The sequence below is a fragment of the Macrotis lagotis genome, chromosome 7, assembly GCF_037893015.1.
Source record: "Macrotis lagotis isolate mMagLag1 chromosome 7, bilby.v1.9.chrom.fasta, whole genome shotgun sequence".
In the NCBI taxonomy this organism is placed as follows: Eukaryota; Metazoa; Chordata; class Mammalia; order Peramelemorphia; family Peramelidae; genus Macrotis; species Macrotis lagotis.
In genome coordinates, this window is record NC_133664.1 from 186,332,822 (window position 1) to 186,349,483 (window position 16,662).

At 34.4% G+C, this 16,662-nt stretch overlaps 1 protein-coding gene across 1 annotated transcript in view; it reads right to left on the bottom strand.

Moving 5' to 3' along the window:
* Positions 1-16,662, bottom strand: part of IRAG2 (inositol 1,4,5-triphosphate receptor associated 2) — a 134,194-nt gene that overhangs the window by 56,662 nt on the left and 60,870 nt on the right. The window contains 2 exon segments of the mRNA XM_074195309.1: positions 11,137-11,299; positions 11,715-11,829. Coding sequence (XP_074051410.1) covers positions 11,137-11,299; positions 11,715-11,829 — 278 coding nt within the window.

Here is a 16,662-nt window from a genome sequence, read left to right on the forward strand (position 1 = left end):
TGAAGGGGCTTCTAATTTTTTGATTAATCCATCAACAATCATACATTAAATCCCTTGAAGTTCCTAGGTATTGGAACTTCTGCACCACTGCACAACCTAGCTGCCTCTTAAACTGGTACTTTTTAAACCACAGTTTGCTTGAGAAAATTTAACAAAGTATTTTTAAAAAAATATAACTGCAGAAAAATTATGCAAGGTTAATTTGTAATTCTCAGAAACCAGCTTAATTGAATATAATCTATCAAATGTTCCCAGAAATGTTTCTACTTTCACTTCATAGAATAATAGACTGTTCCTTGAAGGAGATGCCTAAAATGCTCTTGAAAGGTCTGGAAATTCTGGAAAATAATACTACAAATCTAGTATCATCCACTTTAAAAAAACACCTACGTTAATATTGTAATGCAAAAACCATTACATTTAATAGCAGATTCTTCATTAAATTTCTTGAAAAAAGTCATGGGAAGTCATGACTATGTCACAGAAAAATGAAAAATCTAGGAGCTTACATATTATTTTCAGGAGAGTATGTGTGTTTGCACAGAATAAAAACAAAATAGTTGTTGGGGGGGTGAGTGGAACAGAAGGAAGGAAGAAAACAAGTACTTATTAAACACCTACTATCTGCCAGGCAATTTATAAATATTATCTCATTTGACTGTCACAACAATCCTGAAAGTAAATGATATTATTATCCCCATTTAACAGTTGAATAAATTGAGACAAACAGGTTAAGTAAGTTGCCTAGAGTCATATAGCTAGTAAGTGTTTGGAGATAGGCAAGGCTTCATGAAGGAGGTAGTGCTTAAATTGCACTTTGAAGAAAGGGATGCTTCTATGAGGCCGAAGTGAGGAGGGAATATATTCCAGATAAAGTGGATGAGGAATGCAAAGGTCTCCCTTGAAGAGAGGATCTATTATCATGGTTTTTATTTGTCTAACTAGCACCTAGCATCATGTCTTATACAGAACAGATGCTTAATAAATTCTTGTTGAAATAAACTGAAAAATAAGGTTTAAATAAATATTTGTGGACTGATAGAAACAAAGGGATACAAACACACATGTACTTTATTCCCTATTTTTATATTTTTATCATCTGCAGCATGAATTTATTTTTTGCTTTTTTCCTTTTTGAAGCTTATTTCAAAAAAAAGTATTTTCTAATTACATGCAGAGATCGTTTTCAATATTCTTTTTTTGTAAAATTTCCTCCCTCCCTTTCTTTCTTTCCTTCCCTCCCCCTCCCCAAAGTAATAAGCAATATGATATAGTTTATATAGTGTACAATCATGCTAAACCATTTCTATATTTGTCATGCTGTGAAAGAAGAATCAGAACAAAAGGAAAAATCATGAGAAAAAAATTTTAAAAGTGAAAATAGTCTTTGAATTGCATTCAGATTCCATAGTTGTTTTTTTTGGGATGTGGATATTTCATATACTTTCTGTCTTTGATGGTGTCTAATTAGGCTGTAACAGCAATCCATGCTTACCAAGCAGAGGTGAGTACCAGCCTTCAGGTTCCAAGTTCAAAGGTGTCTTTTGTATTCCTGTTTCTCGAAGACAAATTTCTTATGGAGGAACTTTCTCTAGTGGGAGAAAAAAAATTCATTATTCTTTTTTTCTAAATTTACGTGACTCCTGAGCTTTCCTATTAATTTTGTGGGCATTACCATGTATTCAGTCTCCCAGGATCCTAACTTCATTGTCTTTCTCATCTCCTTACTTTCACTCTCGTACATACCCAATCTGTTGCCAAATCCTGTATTATCTCTGCTCTCTACAATCTCTCTTGGATGAGAGAGAGAGAGAGAGAGAGAGAGAGAGAGAGAGAGCAAGCGCGCACCCAGGGAGGGAACCTATAGGGTATCAAGATCAACCTCCTTATTTTATAGATGAGAAAACTGAAGCCAAGAGATTATATGACATATCCTAAATTGCACAGTTAAATGTCTCAGAACAGATCTGAACTTGGTCTCCTTCTCTCTATTCACTCACATACCCATCACTCTAGACCAGTCTCACCACCTCTTGCTTGGATGATTGCAATTGGCTACTCTATTTTGGATCTCTACCTATTACAAATCTGTCATAATTTTTCCTAAAACTAAAGTCTGACCTTTTTATTCCCTACTCAGTAAATTATAACAGCTCCAATATCTTTAGGGTTATGTACAAATTTTCCCTTTTAACTTAATACTTTCCTACCTTCCAGTCTTCTTACACATTAGTCTGATCTACACACTCTATGATCCACTTATTTGTTTGATCTTCACATCCATCTCCAGTTGTACCCTTCTGTTGGCTATTCCCCATGTCTTGAATATTTTCCTTCTTGACCTCTGCCTCTCAGAACACTTAGTTTTCCTCTAGTTTTAATTTACCAGATTCTCAATTCTCTACTTACTGCATGCTCAATAATCTGAAAAGTCCAATGAAGTATATCGTTAGTAAAAAAACTTGCTATTCTAGAGTATTTTAATATTTATCTAATAGTCAATGTACCAGTATTTGTATTTGGTCTTTAAATTGTACTCTATTAAAGATATTTTAAAACCTTTTTGAGAGCTAGATGCTTTCCCCTGGTGAAAAGACATCACAGTTATGTGCTTCCACCACCAGCAACAGAGCTTGTACCTGACAAGGTATTCCATGGAGTTGTCCTTTAAATAATTTTTTTCTCCATGGCTCAAAAGTTGCTATAAAGAGATATTTACAACCATCTCAATATAAATATAATTTATCTTGTTTTCAATCATTTCATAATGTCACAGATTCACTTACATTTTTAGATATTAAAGAAGAGAACAGAAACCAGATACTAAAGATAAAACAGAAAACAGACAAAACAGACATTACTTTGGAGAAAATAATTCCAGATATGATAGTGCTTTTAAAAAAAGGTTAAGAAACAGGGATAGAAGAAGAGAACAAGTAGGACATGGACTGACTCTCTCACCATCAGAAATATAAAATTAACATCCTCACCTTTTTTTTAAACCACAAGACCTGTAATGTCATTGGTAAAGGAAATACTTATTGAAAGAAATCTCTCTACTAGTACAGTTTGACAATTGAGAGCATTAGAGAAATACTTGAGAGCACAATTAAAAGGGTTATATGATTAGTATAAGACCTATACAAGAATTAAACCCAGATCTTCTTGTTCCTGAGGTCAGAATTGTACTATATCATTTGGTCTCTCTCTACTTACCCTGATAGATATAAATTAACTTCTTTGTTGTTCTTTTAAAGCAATTTATTTTTATATTTATATTTTTCCACTTTACATGTAAATAATTTTTAAGATTGACATAAAAAAATTTTGAGTTCCAAAATTCTCTCGCTCCTTGAGAAGATAAGCAATTTGATATAGATTATATATGTGTAGTCATGTAAAACCAACCCTAAGAAAAATAGAGGTAAAAAAGGATGCTTAAATCTTCATCCCTCACTCCATCAGTTTTTCCCAGGAGGAGAATAACATTTTTCATATCAAGTCCTTTGGAATTGTTTTGGATCATTTTTGGATCATTGTATTACTGAGAATAATCAAGTCCTTTCTAGATGATCATCATACAATATTACTGTTACTGTGGACAATGCTTTCCTGGTTCTACTCACTTGACTTTGCATTAGTCCTTAAGTGTCATGGGACTGTTTTTTTATTTTTTGGAAAAGAGTTGTTTTCTAAAGCTAATTACATATTTGAGTTATACAAAAGCTTCTCCTTCCCTTATTCAGCAACTGCAAAGTCTAAGGAAATAACATTGTGCTTTCCTTACAACAACATGATGCAGGTAGTATATTGTTTTCCTCATTTTATAGATGAGGAAACTCAGAGGCTCCAAGAGTTTCACAGATTATTCATTTAGAGTTTGAAGGGACTTCTGGAGATTTCTAATTTAAGTTTCACATTTTATGGATAGAAAACTGAGTCTCCTGAAAGAGGTGAAATGATTTGTCCCAGGTCAAAAAGGTAGTGAATACCAGTGATTTATTCATCAGTACACCACTAGAAATTTTCTGAGTTTGAAAAAAAAGGTAGTTTGACTAACCAAAGCATGATCACAAAAATTCATACCAGAAAATGAAAGCACATTATCCAGAGAACAGTCTTTCCAGTTCTATCTCTGACTACTTTTACTTTACACATAATTCCAACAAAGTTAGTAATATGGTTGCTGACCACATAGCAAATTAAAAGCAAATAAAATTAGAAATGGGGGAAGGGAAGGAGGAGGTGGAAAGTTGTAAGAAGTATTGTTAGGCACAATGACAATAGTTACAAGTGACAGATGGCTGTATCCAGATAAGGAGATGTGGAGTTGGAACAAAGTTCAAGGACTATTCCCTTTAATTTAGAAAAAAACAGATATTGTCCGATGTTACCTTTTAGACTTCTTGTCTCTTCTTTAAGGATATGATTTCTCTCTCTTCACACTCAATTTGGATCAAGGTACAACATGGAAACAAAGTAAAGACTGACAGATTGCTTTCTGTGGGGGGGGAGATTGGGGGGAAAATTGTAAAACTCAAGTAATATCTTTAATAAAAATAAATTTAAAATTAAAAAAGTGACAGATGGCATTATGACAATGAAGAAATGTTGCAACTCATTATGCAGAGAAATCTGGGAGCATTTTGTATAGAAATAAGTGGTCCCATACCTCAATAACTCTGAAAGATATATCATTGAGTTTCAGCATAATATGGAAATAAAATACAGGAGGATGGGAATTTGAATCCTATCTCAGACATTTGATACTAACTAGCTGTGTGACCTAGGGTAAATCACTTAACCTGATTGCCTCACATCCAAGGTCATCTCCAGTGGTCCTGATTCATATCTGGCCACTGAATCCAGAGGGCTTTGGAGGAGAAAATGAGGTGATGTTTTAGCACAACACCCCCTCACTCAAATTCAGTTCCTGTGCTTGTCATGATCTTTGAGAACAAAGGACAAACATCAAGTATAAAAATACCAAAATACTTCTTATGAAGTTAAAGTACATACAGATGAGTATGGGATATAATTTAGAAAAATAGCATTGAAAGGTATAAAAATAAAAATAATGACACATAAAGAAGAAAAATCAGTTTCTGGAAAATTCACATAGAGTGCATTATTTACCAATTATTTATTTATTTAATAATAATTATTATTTTGATAAAGACTTTTAAAATGATTGCTGATTTGAGCTCCAGAGCCCCAGTGAAATACCACCTACCTCCTACAACAGAGAGATAATAGATTTAATATCCAGAATAATATATACATATTTGGAGATGACCAATTCAAAAATTTGTTTTTAATTGTTTAATTGGGGGAGAACAATGGAAAAGTTAATTTTATAATTCAAGAAAACTATATAGAGTTCTATATTTGGGGTGGTATAAGGAGATCAAATGAAATTATATAAAGCCTTTTATTTTTTAAAGTTTTATTGACATCCTTTTTTTTTACATTAAACAATAATAGATTGCTTTCACTTCATAAGAGATATCTTGTAACAAAGTAAAAAGTAAAACTTGTACTATCGTGACCTTATTGGCAAGTGCAGACATTTCACATCTGTAATACCATCCCCCATCTCTTCATATGAAAAAAAGCCTGAAATTTATTTTCTCTTTCTCTCAACTGCCACTTCATTGGAAAGGAAAAAAGAGAAAAACAATTTTTTGTAACTAAATAATATTCAGTAAATAAAACAAATCATCTCATTGGTTATGTGCAAAAGTGTTTATTTTTTGCTCTATACCTTAAATCCATTTTTTCCCTGTATAGGATAGTATATTTCATCCTCTTTCTTCTGGAATCATGAATGGTCATTACATTGATCATAGTTCTTAGAGCTTTCAGTCTGGTTTAATAGTACTGTTGTATAAATTTTTCTCCCAGTTCTGCTCATTTCATTCCTCATTAGTTTATGTAAAGCAATTTTTAAAAATTGGAACATATAAAAATGAATGGATAAGTTTAGTGATTGACTTGGAAGGAATAAAAATGTGTTATGTTTTATGAATAAAAATTCATATATTGAAATGGAAATAGTTTCAAAGCAATTTTTAAAGTTTAATGTTATTAAAAATAAATTACTTTTTTTAAAAAAAGTACTTCACTGAAGATCAATTTTTCTTTGTTAAGACAGGCTTTATTTCTGTCCTCCAGTGAATTCTATATCATGCTATAGAAGTTAACAGACTCCTTCCTTCTTTTCTTCCCTCTTGCCACAATTTTATATTGACTACATAACTGGAACAGGTTGTATCTCTAAAACTACAAGACAGGGTTATATTCAGCTGTTTCAAATTCAGTGGAATTTGTTGAAACAGTTGTTTCCATAAAGAATCTTTTTCACCCAGGAGGATACCATAAATCATTAGGGAAAGACTACCTTATCTCCTCCTTTCTTTAAGTCCCTGTGACTCTGAGAAATGGGCTTGGGGTTCTGTTCTGGTCTGTTTTATTTGGTTTTTTTTTTCAGTCTTTGTATAGGTGGTAGAATCCCAGAACCTGAAATGATCTTGAAGAATGGATGCTAGATTAGATGTTGGATGCCCTGGAAAATCAGGGTAAAAATTTGGTAGAACTATCCTATATAGCAGCTTAATTAAACTGTGAACCTAATGCTCGCTCCCCTCCCCAGAGATTTAGATGGCAGGAGGTAGAACTGGGGAATTATGCTCTCTTAGTAGTGGTGGCAAGAGTATTAATATATTTGCTCTTGCTATGCTCTTGAAGTAAATATTCCATTATAATTGTTGTAATGTTAAATGGTTAAATGGAACAGCAGTCAAGGTGAACCTACAACTGGAGAACACTGGGGTGGGATGAAAAGTAACATGTGGACTTCAGGCAGTGGGGACCAGTGGGGACCTTACAATCAGATGTCATTAAAAATGATATACACGTGAGTTCAGGGGAGGACAGAAGACATTCATTTAGAGAAATCAGGGGATAGCTTCATGAAACATTTGAGATGACTCTTAAAATATAGGATTTTAAAAATAATTTCATTTTTTCAATTTGAATTTAGGCTATTTAAAAATAATGACAACAATACAATAATATTAAAACATTTGGCCTTTTGAATATATGATCAGCTCTTTTTAATTATTATTGGTCTCATTAGGAGGTTGTATAAATATTCCCATGTTTGATCTATAAGGAATTCTTCAAATTAGTCTCTTCATTAGACTTCCTATACTTTAGTGCCTTTGGTACACAAAGGGTGTGATTAGGCTACAATTCCAAAGAAGAAACATGCAATAATAATATAAAGGATATCAGAGAGTTATGTGATTAGAGATGATGAGTTGACCTCCTTAAGTCATTTGTGTGTCAGGAGGTCTAGAAAAAGGGCTCCAATTTTCTGTGTGTCTAATCTCATGGAAGATTTACAAAAGAACAGGGATAAGAGAAAGCAAAGATGGGTCATAACTATTACTGTTAGAGAGTATATCTACATTGATGAGATCACAGATTTATTAAGAATGAATTTTGTATTTGCTCATAAATTGAACCATATAAAGTAAGGGATAAAATCTTGCCCAGCCATTCTAACTTTTATTAAAGTACAAAAAGCATTAACAACAATAAAAACAAAACAGAAGATAGGATGTAGGATTTTGACAGGCAGGAATGGGGGAAAGTACATTCCAGGAAAAGGAAAAGCACAGGTAGGTAGGAAAGTATAGCATGTGTTCAATGAACAAAGAAATGTCATTCTCCAACTCTGGGCATTTCCTGGAGTTGTCCCCCATGTCTTTTATCTACTCCCTCCTCACCTTTGCCTCCAGGCTTCCTTGCTTTCTTCCAGTCCCTGATAAATATCTGCCTTTATAGGAAACCTTTTCTGAACTACCTTCATTTTGGTGCTTTCCTTCTGCCAATTATCTACAATTTATCTTGGACATAGATTGCTTGTACATAATTGTTTCTGTGTTGTTTCCTCCAATGGACTGTGAGCTCCTTGAGAGCCAGGACTTTTGCTTTCCTTTGTATCACCAGTTCTTAGTACAGTGCAGTGGAATATTAGTATGTTGCAAGAAATTATGAACCAGATGGCTTCTGAAAAACCTGGGAAGATTTGCATGACATGATGCAATGTTAGGACTATAATGGATACTATAACAACAACACAGTATTAACAATAATAACATTACAAAGATAAACTTAGAAAGATTTAAGAACGGTGATTAGTGCAATGATCAACCATGAATCTCCAGAGGACTGATGATGAATTATGCAACTGATCTCTTTACAGAGAAGTCACAGACTCAAGATGCATAATGAGTCATGAAGTTTTTTGGACTTGGCCAGTGCTAGAATTTATTTTATTTGACTATGCATATTTTTATAAGGATTTTAGTTTTCATTTATTCAATTATTTATTTAGGTTTTGGGGTCATGGTTGGTAGGAGAGAAAAAAAAAAACCTTAAAATTTCTTTACAATGACCAAGCCTGGTCCCCTCAAAAATGAAATATGAAAATGCATTTCTCTCCCTTCCTTGCAAATTATAGCAATAAAATTTTATATAAATTTAAAAAATGATTCCAAAGATATGAATCTGGTTATAAGGATGGTGATACCCTCAACAGAAATGGGAAAGTTTAAAAGTGGAAATTACTTTTGGAGATTGTTATTGGGGAGCCATTATTACCTTTACTAAAGTTATAATGAGATCCATGTTTTAAAATGTAGACTAGGAGCTTCTTAGGCAAATGGCAGGATTCAGTCTTTTAGAAACAGAAGATACCACTGGCAAGATAGAATTTCATGGAATTATGGATGTGAGCTAGAAGGGACAAACCCTTAAAGATCATCCAGGCCAAGCATCCTTGTCATTTTACCCATGAGAACTCAGAGATGTTAATTTACTTGACCAACTTCAGAGTCAAGGGGCAGAGTCAATATTTGGCCTCAGATCCTTTGACGCTATATCTACATTTCTTCTACTGTATTGCACTACCTCTAAAATGGAATTACATTCAACAAACATTTATCTGTTCAGTAGATTTGAAGATATAAAGGAAAAAAGGAAAGAAAGAAATGTGTTTGGTAAATACTTATTTTGTGAAAGTACAGGCCATACAGTCTACTGGGGGAAAAGTATTGGAAGCACATCAGTGTGTCATTGTCTTGAAACTAATTTCTTTTCTAACTCAAAATGCATTAGAGGTCAATTTTTTAATCAAGTTTGAATACTGTACTCATTCAGTTCCTTAATGTATGATAATGAAGAATCTCCAGGGAAGAAATGGAGGTGAATACATATATCTAAAAGGTATTTGATGCTGTCTAGAGACAGGCCACTTGAGATACACTTAGACTCTCAGGCCTTATGATTGTGTGTATTCCTTTCCTTCAAAACAGACTGAAATACCTCCATGCTTAAAATATACAAAGGAAAATCAACAGACTGAAACACCTCCATGCTTAAAATATACAAAGGAAAATCATGGAAAGTGATAGTAATTCACAATTTCCACCACTATATTTTATGCATATTAAACTGATTATTGATTAATAACTTTTTTATTTGTACACATTTTATGTTAACTAGGTAGTCTAAAAGCTCACATCTAGAAATGAGTTAGTTTACCATATGGGGTAATCTATAAATGTTGGTAACATAAAAACAAAGCACATCAATAAAATTTTTAAAAAATGGTAATAAATTAAGCAGCAGTTTCCATAAGCTATATTTAGGATGCCTATAATGTAACTTTGCTGTGCATGGACAATTCCAAACAATGTGGAATCTTCCTCCAATCATTTAATTATACAAGGAGAAAAAAGAGTGAATCTTTTGAGGCAGACCTGTATGTTATCTGACAGCTTCATGCAAAATAAACTTTGCAGATGAATTTAAGGAAAGCTGGCAAGTTTGTACTTTTTAGGTTGTCAACAATGATATTTTAGAGTAGAAAGTTAATTCTCAATTTACTCAAGCATCTCTTTCAAAAGAAGCAAAAAAAGAGTTACAATAAATGTAAGTGTGCCCTTCAACTGCTAACTAACCTTGAACTTCAATTTTAAAATAGTGAAATATTTTTAAACATTATAACATTTTGTTTGCAAATGTAAGAGAAATTTGAAAAGCATCTGTTTTTATCTGTTATTTTTATATTTTTATCTGTTTATTCAGAGAAAGAATGCTTTATTAAAGTTGTTAGTGTATTTTCTTTTTACATTTACCTACTGAATACTATAGAATACCAGTTATATAGAAAGATTTTAAACAATTTTATTCTATTGTTTCTTCCCATTGTGTGGGGTATACATCAATGTGGATAATTCTATTCTCTGTTCTCTAGCACTAATTAACAGATTATAAAATTGCCAAGATATATTATGCAGACTAGATTTTTTTTGTTATTTACACCATTAAGTCTTATGGAATTGTTTAAGAATTAGCATTCCTGTCTCAGTAAAAAACTTGTATGGGCAGAAGTAATGGGAAATGTACTATATATAAAATAGAAGCAATACTGAAGGATGATCATCTGTGAGTGACTTAACTTTTCACAGCAATAGTGTGACCCAAGAGAATTCTGAAGGATTTATATTAAAGAACACCATCTATCCTGAAGATGGAACTTAATGGTATCTAAATAGAGATTGAAGCATAGCCTCTTTTTTAACTTTATTTTTCTTGAGGTTTCTTTTTTTGGGGAGGGGGTTCTGTTTGTTTTCAGAGCATGACTACTGTGGTAATGTTTTTCATGACTATACATTTTTAACCTATATCAAATAACTTGTTTTCTCAGTGAGAGGGATTGGTGTGGGAGGAAGGGAGAGAATTCAGAACTCAAAGTTTTAAAACGAATGTTGAAACTTTGTTTTTGCATGTAGCCAGGGAAAAATAGGATAAAATATATCTATAAAAAAGAACTAGAGCTCTTGGAGGGTCCAGTCCTTAATGAAAGTACAGAAGAGCAAATTATATTGTCCAGATGACATAGGTTACGCAGTCATTAAGGAAGCTCATAGAAGAGCCTAGGCCACAGGATCAGTTGTTGTCACCAGTCCAGATAATAACAGTCATAACCAGAAAGCTAGAAACCCACTGCCCAACTTTACGTTATATTTAAGGATGAAACAAAACAATTAAGAAGTTACTTACATGTCAGTTTTCTTGTTTCCTGTCCAAGGATCTGGCAAGCATTTGACACGGTGATATTTAATGCCTGGAGAGCTTGCTCCTCAGAAACAGCTTCCTCCAACTCACACTGCAAAGACTCAGCCTTTTCCTTGGCGTCATGGAGGGCCTGTTCTTGATCCTTAGCCTGGACATGCAATGGGAATGCTGAATTTTAACAAAGCAGAAAACTTCGAAAACAACTGGCTGCCAATCTGATCTCTCTCTTGTACACAAAACTCAAAAATTGCTTTCTTTCTGAGAAGGGTGATAAGCTGCTGTTGAACTTCTGCAATTCTGTATTTGCATGGGTTTGGTATGCTTGAGCTATTTCTGCAACGGTAGAAGTCAATGTGCCAAGCTGCCTCTTTCATCAGCAGGCTGGGCTGTTAACACCACCTCTTTTACAACTCCCCCTTTTACTTCCTCTGCTTACAGCAAGAACACTGGGGTCTGAACTGAGCAGTTCCCCTTTGGGTTTCTTTTTTGTTTCCCTCTTCCTCCATGTTTGCCTCATCACACCAAGGAGAGTTGGTGGGTAAATGAGTCAGATTCCCCTTTACCTGCTGCTCAGCATTCTCCAGGCGTTTGAGAGCTTTTTGGAGCTGCTTCCTAAGTGTGTCCCCCTCATTTACTGCATCTTCTTGTGACCTTTTAATGGCATCTAACTGTTTCTCTCTGGAAGGGGGTTGGGGGGAGTGGGAAAGTGCAAACCACAAGCTGTCAGTGACATTTCAAATGTCGCACACCTGGAGACTTCTGATAAACTCAAATTCAATGTAGTTCCTCATAAATTAGGGGACAAATTAAAAGGACATACACATTTTGTATTTCATACAGAAATGGCAGTTTAGGATCTATTTTATTTATTTATTTTTTGCAGCAAACTGTTTCATAGACTTTGAATTCTGAGAACAGGGACTGTCTTTTGCCATTTTCTGGATCCCTAGGACTTAGCATTGTGTCTGGTATATAAGTTTTTCATAAAAATGTTTGTGGATTGACTATAGAAGGGGAGCAGGGAAGAGAGCAAACATTTATTAGACACTTACTGTATACCAAATGTGAGAAGTTTTGCAAATATCTTATTTGACTATCTCCTAAATAAATTTAGGCCAATTTATTTGAATCTAACACTACACTAAGACTAAGAATATGGGTATGTTGTTTTTTCATGATCTTTCCCAGGAATATGATACAGTTAGCCACCTTGCAAATATTTGATATTGCTCAGTAGGGTTTATCTGAGACAAATATGAAGCAGATGCCACTGCTACTTTTTCAGTGTGCTCTCCCCTCTTCAAAACTTATAGTATGCTACCCTTGGTCATGTTCTCTCTCAGTACTCGATAAAATATGTTTATTCTGTCTTCCATTTCTTTTGATTCTATTCTTTTCTAGACAATATGATAAACTAATTCAAGTTGAGGAGCTAATGCCGTCAATATTTTCATAGTGATTGCCTAAAGACAATGTCTTAACTCAGCAGAATTAATGATATTGAATATATCAGATACTACAAAAAGCTGATTCAGGAAAATATTTTCAGGATCATGATCCTTTTAGCTGCTCCTCAAATCATATCTATTTCACTTGTACAGAGTCATATCTGGTTACAAGAAAACCAGGAAGTTTGGAAGATTAGTATAAAACGTGAGATCTGCAAGTTTAGAGAACCCACACGTGTTAGCATGTGTCCAAACTGTGGTAGAGCATTCTGAACTTGTAGTGGTCTGATCAGCCACAGTCAGACACATCATAACTTGTCTCTAACATAGTGATGTTTTGGTCTTCTTTGATCATGAAGTACAAGAACCAACTACCAAACAAGCAATCAACAAAACTGTTAGTATTTCTTGAAATCACATAGTCTTTGTATATGATGACCACAGTTTTATTATTTTTTTTCTCTGGTATGTTACTCCAAGGATAATATCAGCTTCTTTCAAGTCCATAGGATCTCCAGTGGAACTAGTTGAGCCCTCAGACTGTCCAATTGGGATAGAAAAGCTAGCACATGTGTCATCTGTCTCTTCAGTTATATGACATAATGAATGGAAGGGTAGTTTTGGAATTAGAAGAATTTAAATTCAAGTACTGTCTCTAATACCCATTGGTTTTGTGAAGATATTGAAGTTAATTTACTTCTCAGTGTCTCAGGCCATATTTTTAAGATTAGAAGTTATAAACGAGCTGCTGACCTGAATTGCTATGTGTAATTTCTAATACCAATAATATCCCAGGTCTTCTCCCCTTTAAAAAAAAAAGCACTTTTCTATTCTAAGAGAAGTTAGTTTAGTCAGAAAATTTCAAATTGTAATATTCCCAGAGGGATTTTTTTTAATGTGAAACAATCAGGATTAAGGGACTTGTCCAGGATTATACAGCTCGTAAGTACAAAGTGTTTTGAGACTAGATTTGAACTCAAATTTCACATTGTAAGAAAATTGTAAATAGAAGATTAATGTACTTTCCTAATGCCAAAATTTTCACATTTATAAGTTCATATCTAATAGTCTTTTACATTCAGTCACTCCCTTTTCATTCCTTCTTCATTCTACCCGTCTTATAATCAAACTTCCTAATATATAATTCAAATACTATCACTGCCTTGCTCAAAAAAACTCTAAAGACTCCTCATTGCCAATAGATTTCAGGCTTCTCAACCTGGCATTCAACCTTCAATAATCTGTCCACACATGTTTCTCTGCCACTTTCTTTATGCTCCAGCTCTATGACCCACTCATCTCTGCTTCTAGAATATTTTTTTATCGTTCCCTTACTTTTACGAATCCTTATCACTGGAATCTTCTCATCCACTGACTGCTAAAATCTTACTCATCTTTCAAATCTGAGTTCAAATGCACTTCTTACTGAATGTGTTTAATGATTGCCCTGACTTGGATCTCACAGCTTATTTATTTATATTTCTCTTATTTTGCACTATTTGTTCTTCTTGTATGTTATCTGACATTGTAGTAATTTGTGCAACTAACAGTTCCCCTCTTTGAGAGAAGGGATTATATCATTAATCATATCTCCTTCAGAGTTTCTTCTAGGGTTTTGCACTTACTAGGTAGTGGTACCGAATTATGTACCATGCTAAGGTAATACTTTGCTGAAATAATTTCTGCTTATATTTTTTCCCCTCTCCAATCTGTCTTTCACATTGTTTAGATATCTTTCTTATGAATAGTTGCAGTCATGTTATTACTACACCCCAAATCCTTTATTAGTGTCTTATTACCAATCTAGAGATAAGTAATCTGAATGATTAAAAAGAAAGAAGTGGGGTAGAGAAGGCTTGGGAGGCAGACCTAGGTCTTCAGGAGAGAAGGGGGGAAGGGGAGAAAACAGAACAAGGGCTCTCAACTACCTGACTCTAGGAAAAAATGGAGTCATATGAGCTAAACTTCTGGACATAAAAACATAATTCTAAATTTACCTACAAAGAGACAATGGCATATCCTCTCAAATCGAGAGGAATATGGCAGCCCCAGAAGGAATGGTGGCTGAGCAGTACTGAAACCAGTTTTCCAGAGGAGTATTCAGAGTTCCTGGAGGAAGGAACCAGTATTGGATTAGCTGAAGGAACAGCATGAGAGCAAGAACAAAAAAAATACAAACATCAAGCAAATAAACAAAGCAAACTTTACTACTATAATCATTTCAACAATGCCTCGTGACAGCCCAGCTTCTCCAGTAGCAACATTCCTCCTGCAATTCCAAATCCAAGGTTACCCTGGTTCATACTCTGGGTCTAAACTCTGCTGCCTGTGCCCAGGACCAAAAAGAAACCCAAAACAGAGTTCTCAGGGCCACAGGGCCTTCCTTCTCTAGAAGAATCAAGATTGTTTCCCTTCTAGAGGAGTATAAAGATTATTGAAGACTATTGCTATTGAAGGTCACAGGCTCACATATTTCCATAAGTATGGAAGTAGAACTTACTGGAATACCAAAGGGCTACTTATTTAACAACCCATTATTTTAAAGTTGGAAGGGATTTTAGTGACCATTGAGAAATAGACACTTAATAAATGCTTGCTGACTTGACTTGACCTATAAGTCAAAAAGAATCCCCACTACAACATACCCATGAATAGTCATCCAGCCTCTGATTGAAAATCTTGAAAGGCAAACTATCTCCTGAATAGTCACTCACACTTTGAATAGTTCAAATTGTTAAGAGTTTTTCCTGACATCTACCCTAAATTTTTATTTTTAACTTCTACCCATTATTCCTAGTGTTTCCTTTTAGATCCAAATGGAATATGTCTAATTCTATTTATATGACAAATATTTGAACACAGATATGAACTTCCTCCTATTTACCTTCTCTGTCTTAAATATCCTTGATTCCTTCAACAAGGCATAATATTAAGACTTCTGAGGCAATGAAATCAGCATGTAGATCTGGAGTCAGGAAGACCAGAGTTCAAATCCAACCTCAGACACATCCTAGATGTGTGACCCTGGGCAGGTCACTTAACTTTTGCCTGCTTCAAGTTCCTCAACTTAAAATGGTGATAATAATAGCACATACCTCAAAGGGCTATTGTGTGGGTCAAATGAGGTAATATTTGTTAAATAATTAACAGAGTAGGCACTTATACTATTTGCCCTTCTCTGGATCTCTGGATATTCTTCATCTAATCATTTTCCTGTCCTTTATTCCTCATACCTGAACGTAGAGCAGATATAGCCTGAACAAGGCAAAGTATACACATCAGATTCTTGTCTTAAATTAACTTACAATTCAAAAAACCCCTAGATCTTTTTTCAAACTTCTATCTGATCATGCCTCACATCCAGTCATCCATGCCATCTCCAGTCATCTTGATTCATACCTGGTCACTGGACCCAGATGACTCTGGAGGAGAAATTGAGGTTGATAACTTATCATAATAGCCTCTCATTCAAATCCAATTCATATGCTTGTCTTGGTATCATCTCCCTGATGTCATGGTCTTCTTTGAGACTGAAGGATAAATATCATCATCGTCCTTGGCATCTGATCATACCTTCCTCATCTTATACTTATGGGCACTGAGTTTGAATAGTGTTCGACTTGCATTTATCTCTTCTGAATTTCTGAATTCTGGATTCAGCTCCTAACCCTCCAGTCTCCCTGTAGCTCTTTCAGCCACTGTTTTAGCTCTCCCTCCCAGACTTGTGTCATTGATAAAACTGTTAAGTCACCAAGGACTAAGTAAGGATCTTGGGAGTTATTCCTTGAATATCTTTCACATTGACAACAAACCATCATTGACAGCTGTGAATTTGGTCAACCAGTTATAAATACATAGACTCTTACCCCTCAACTAATCAGCATCTTTCCATGACTGCCCCAAAGAACAAATAATAGCAGATTCATTATTAAATTCTTACCCAGAATCTAGGTAAACTGTAGCAATAGGTTGATATTAGAAAAAAATGAAAATGCATGAAATAATGAAAAGTGAAATGAAGACACAAGAGACCTTTGTACACAACAACAGCAGTATTATTCGA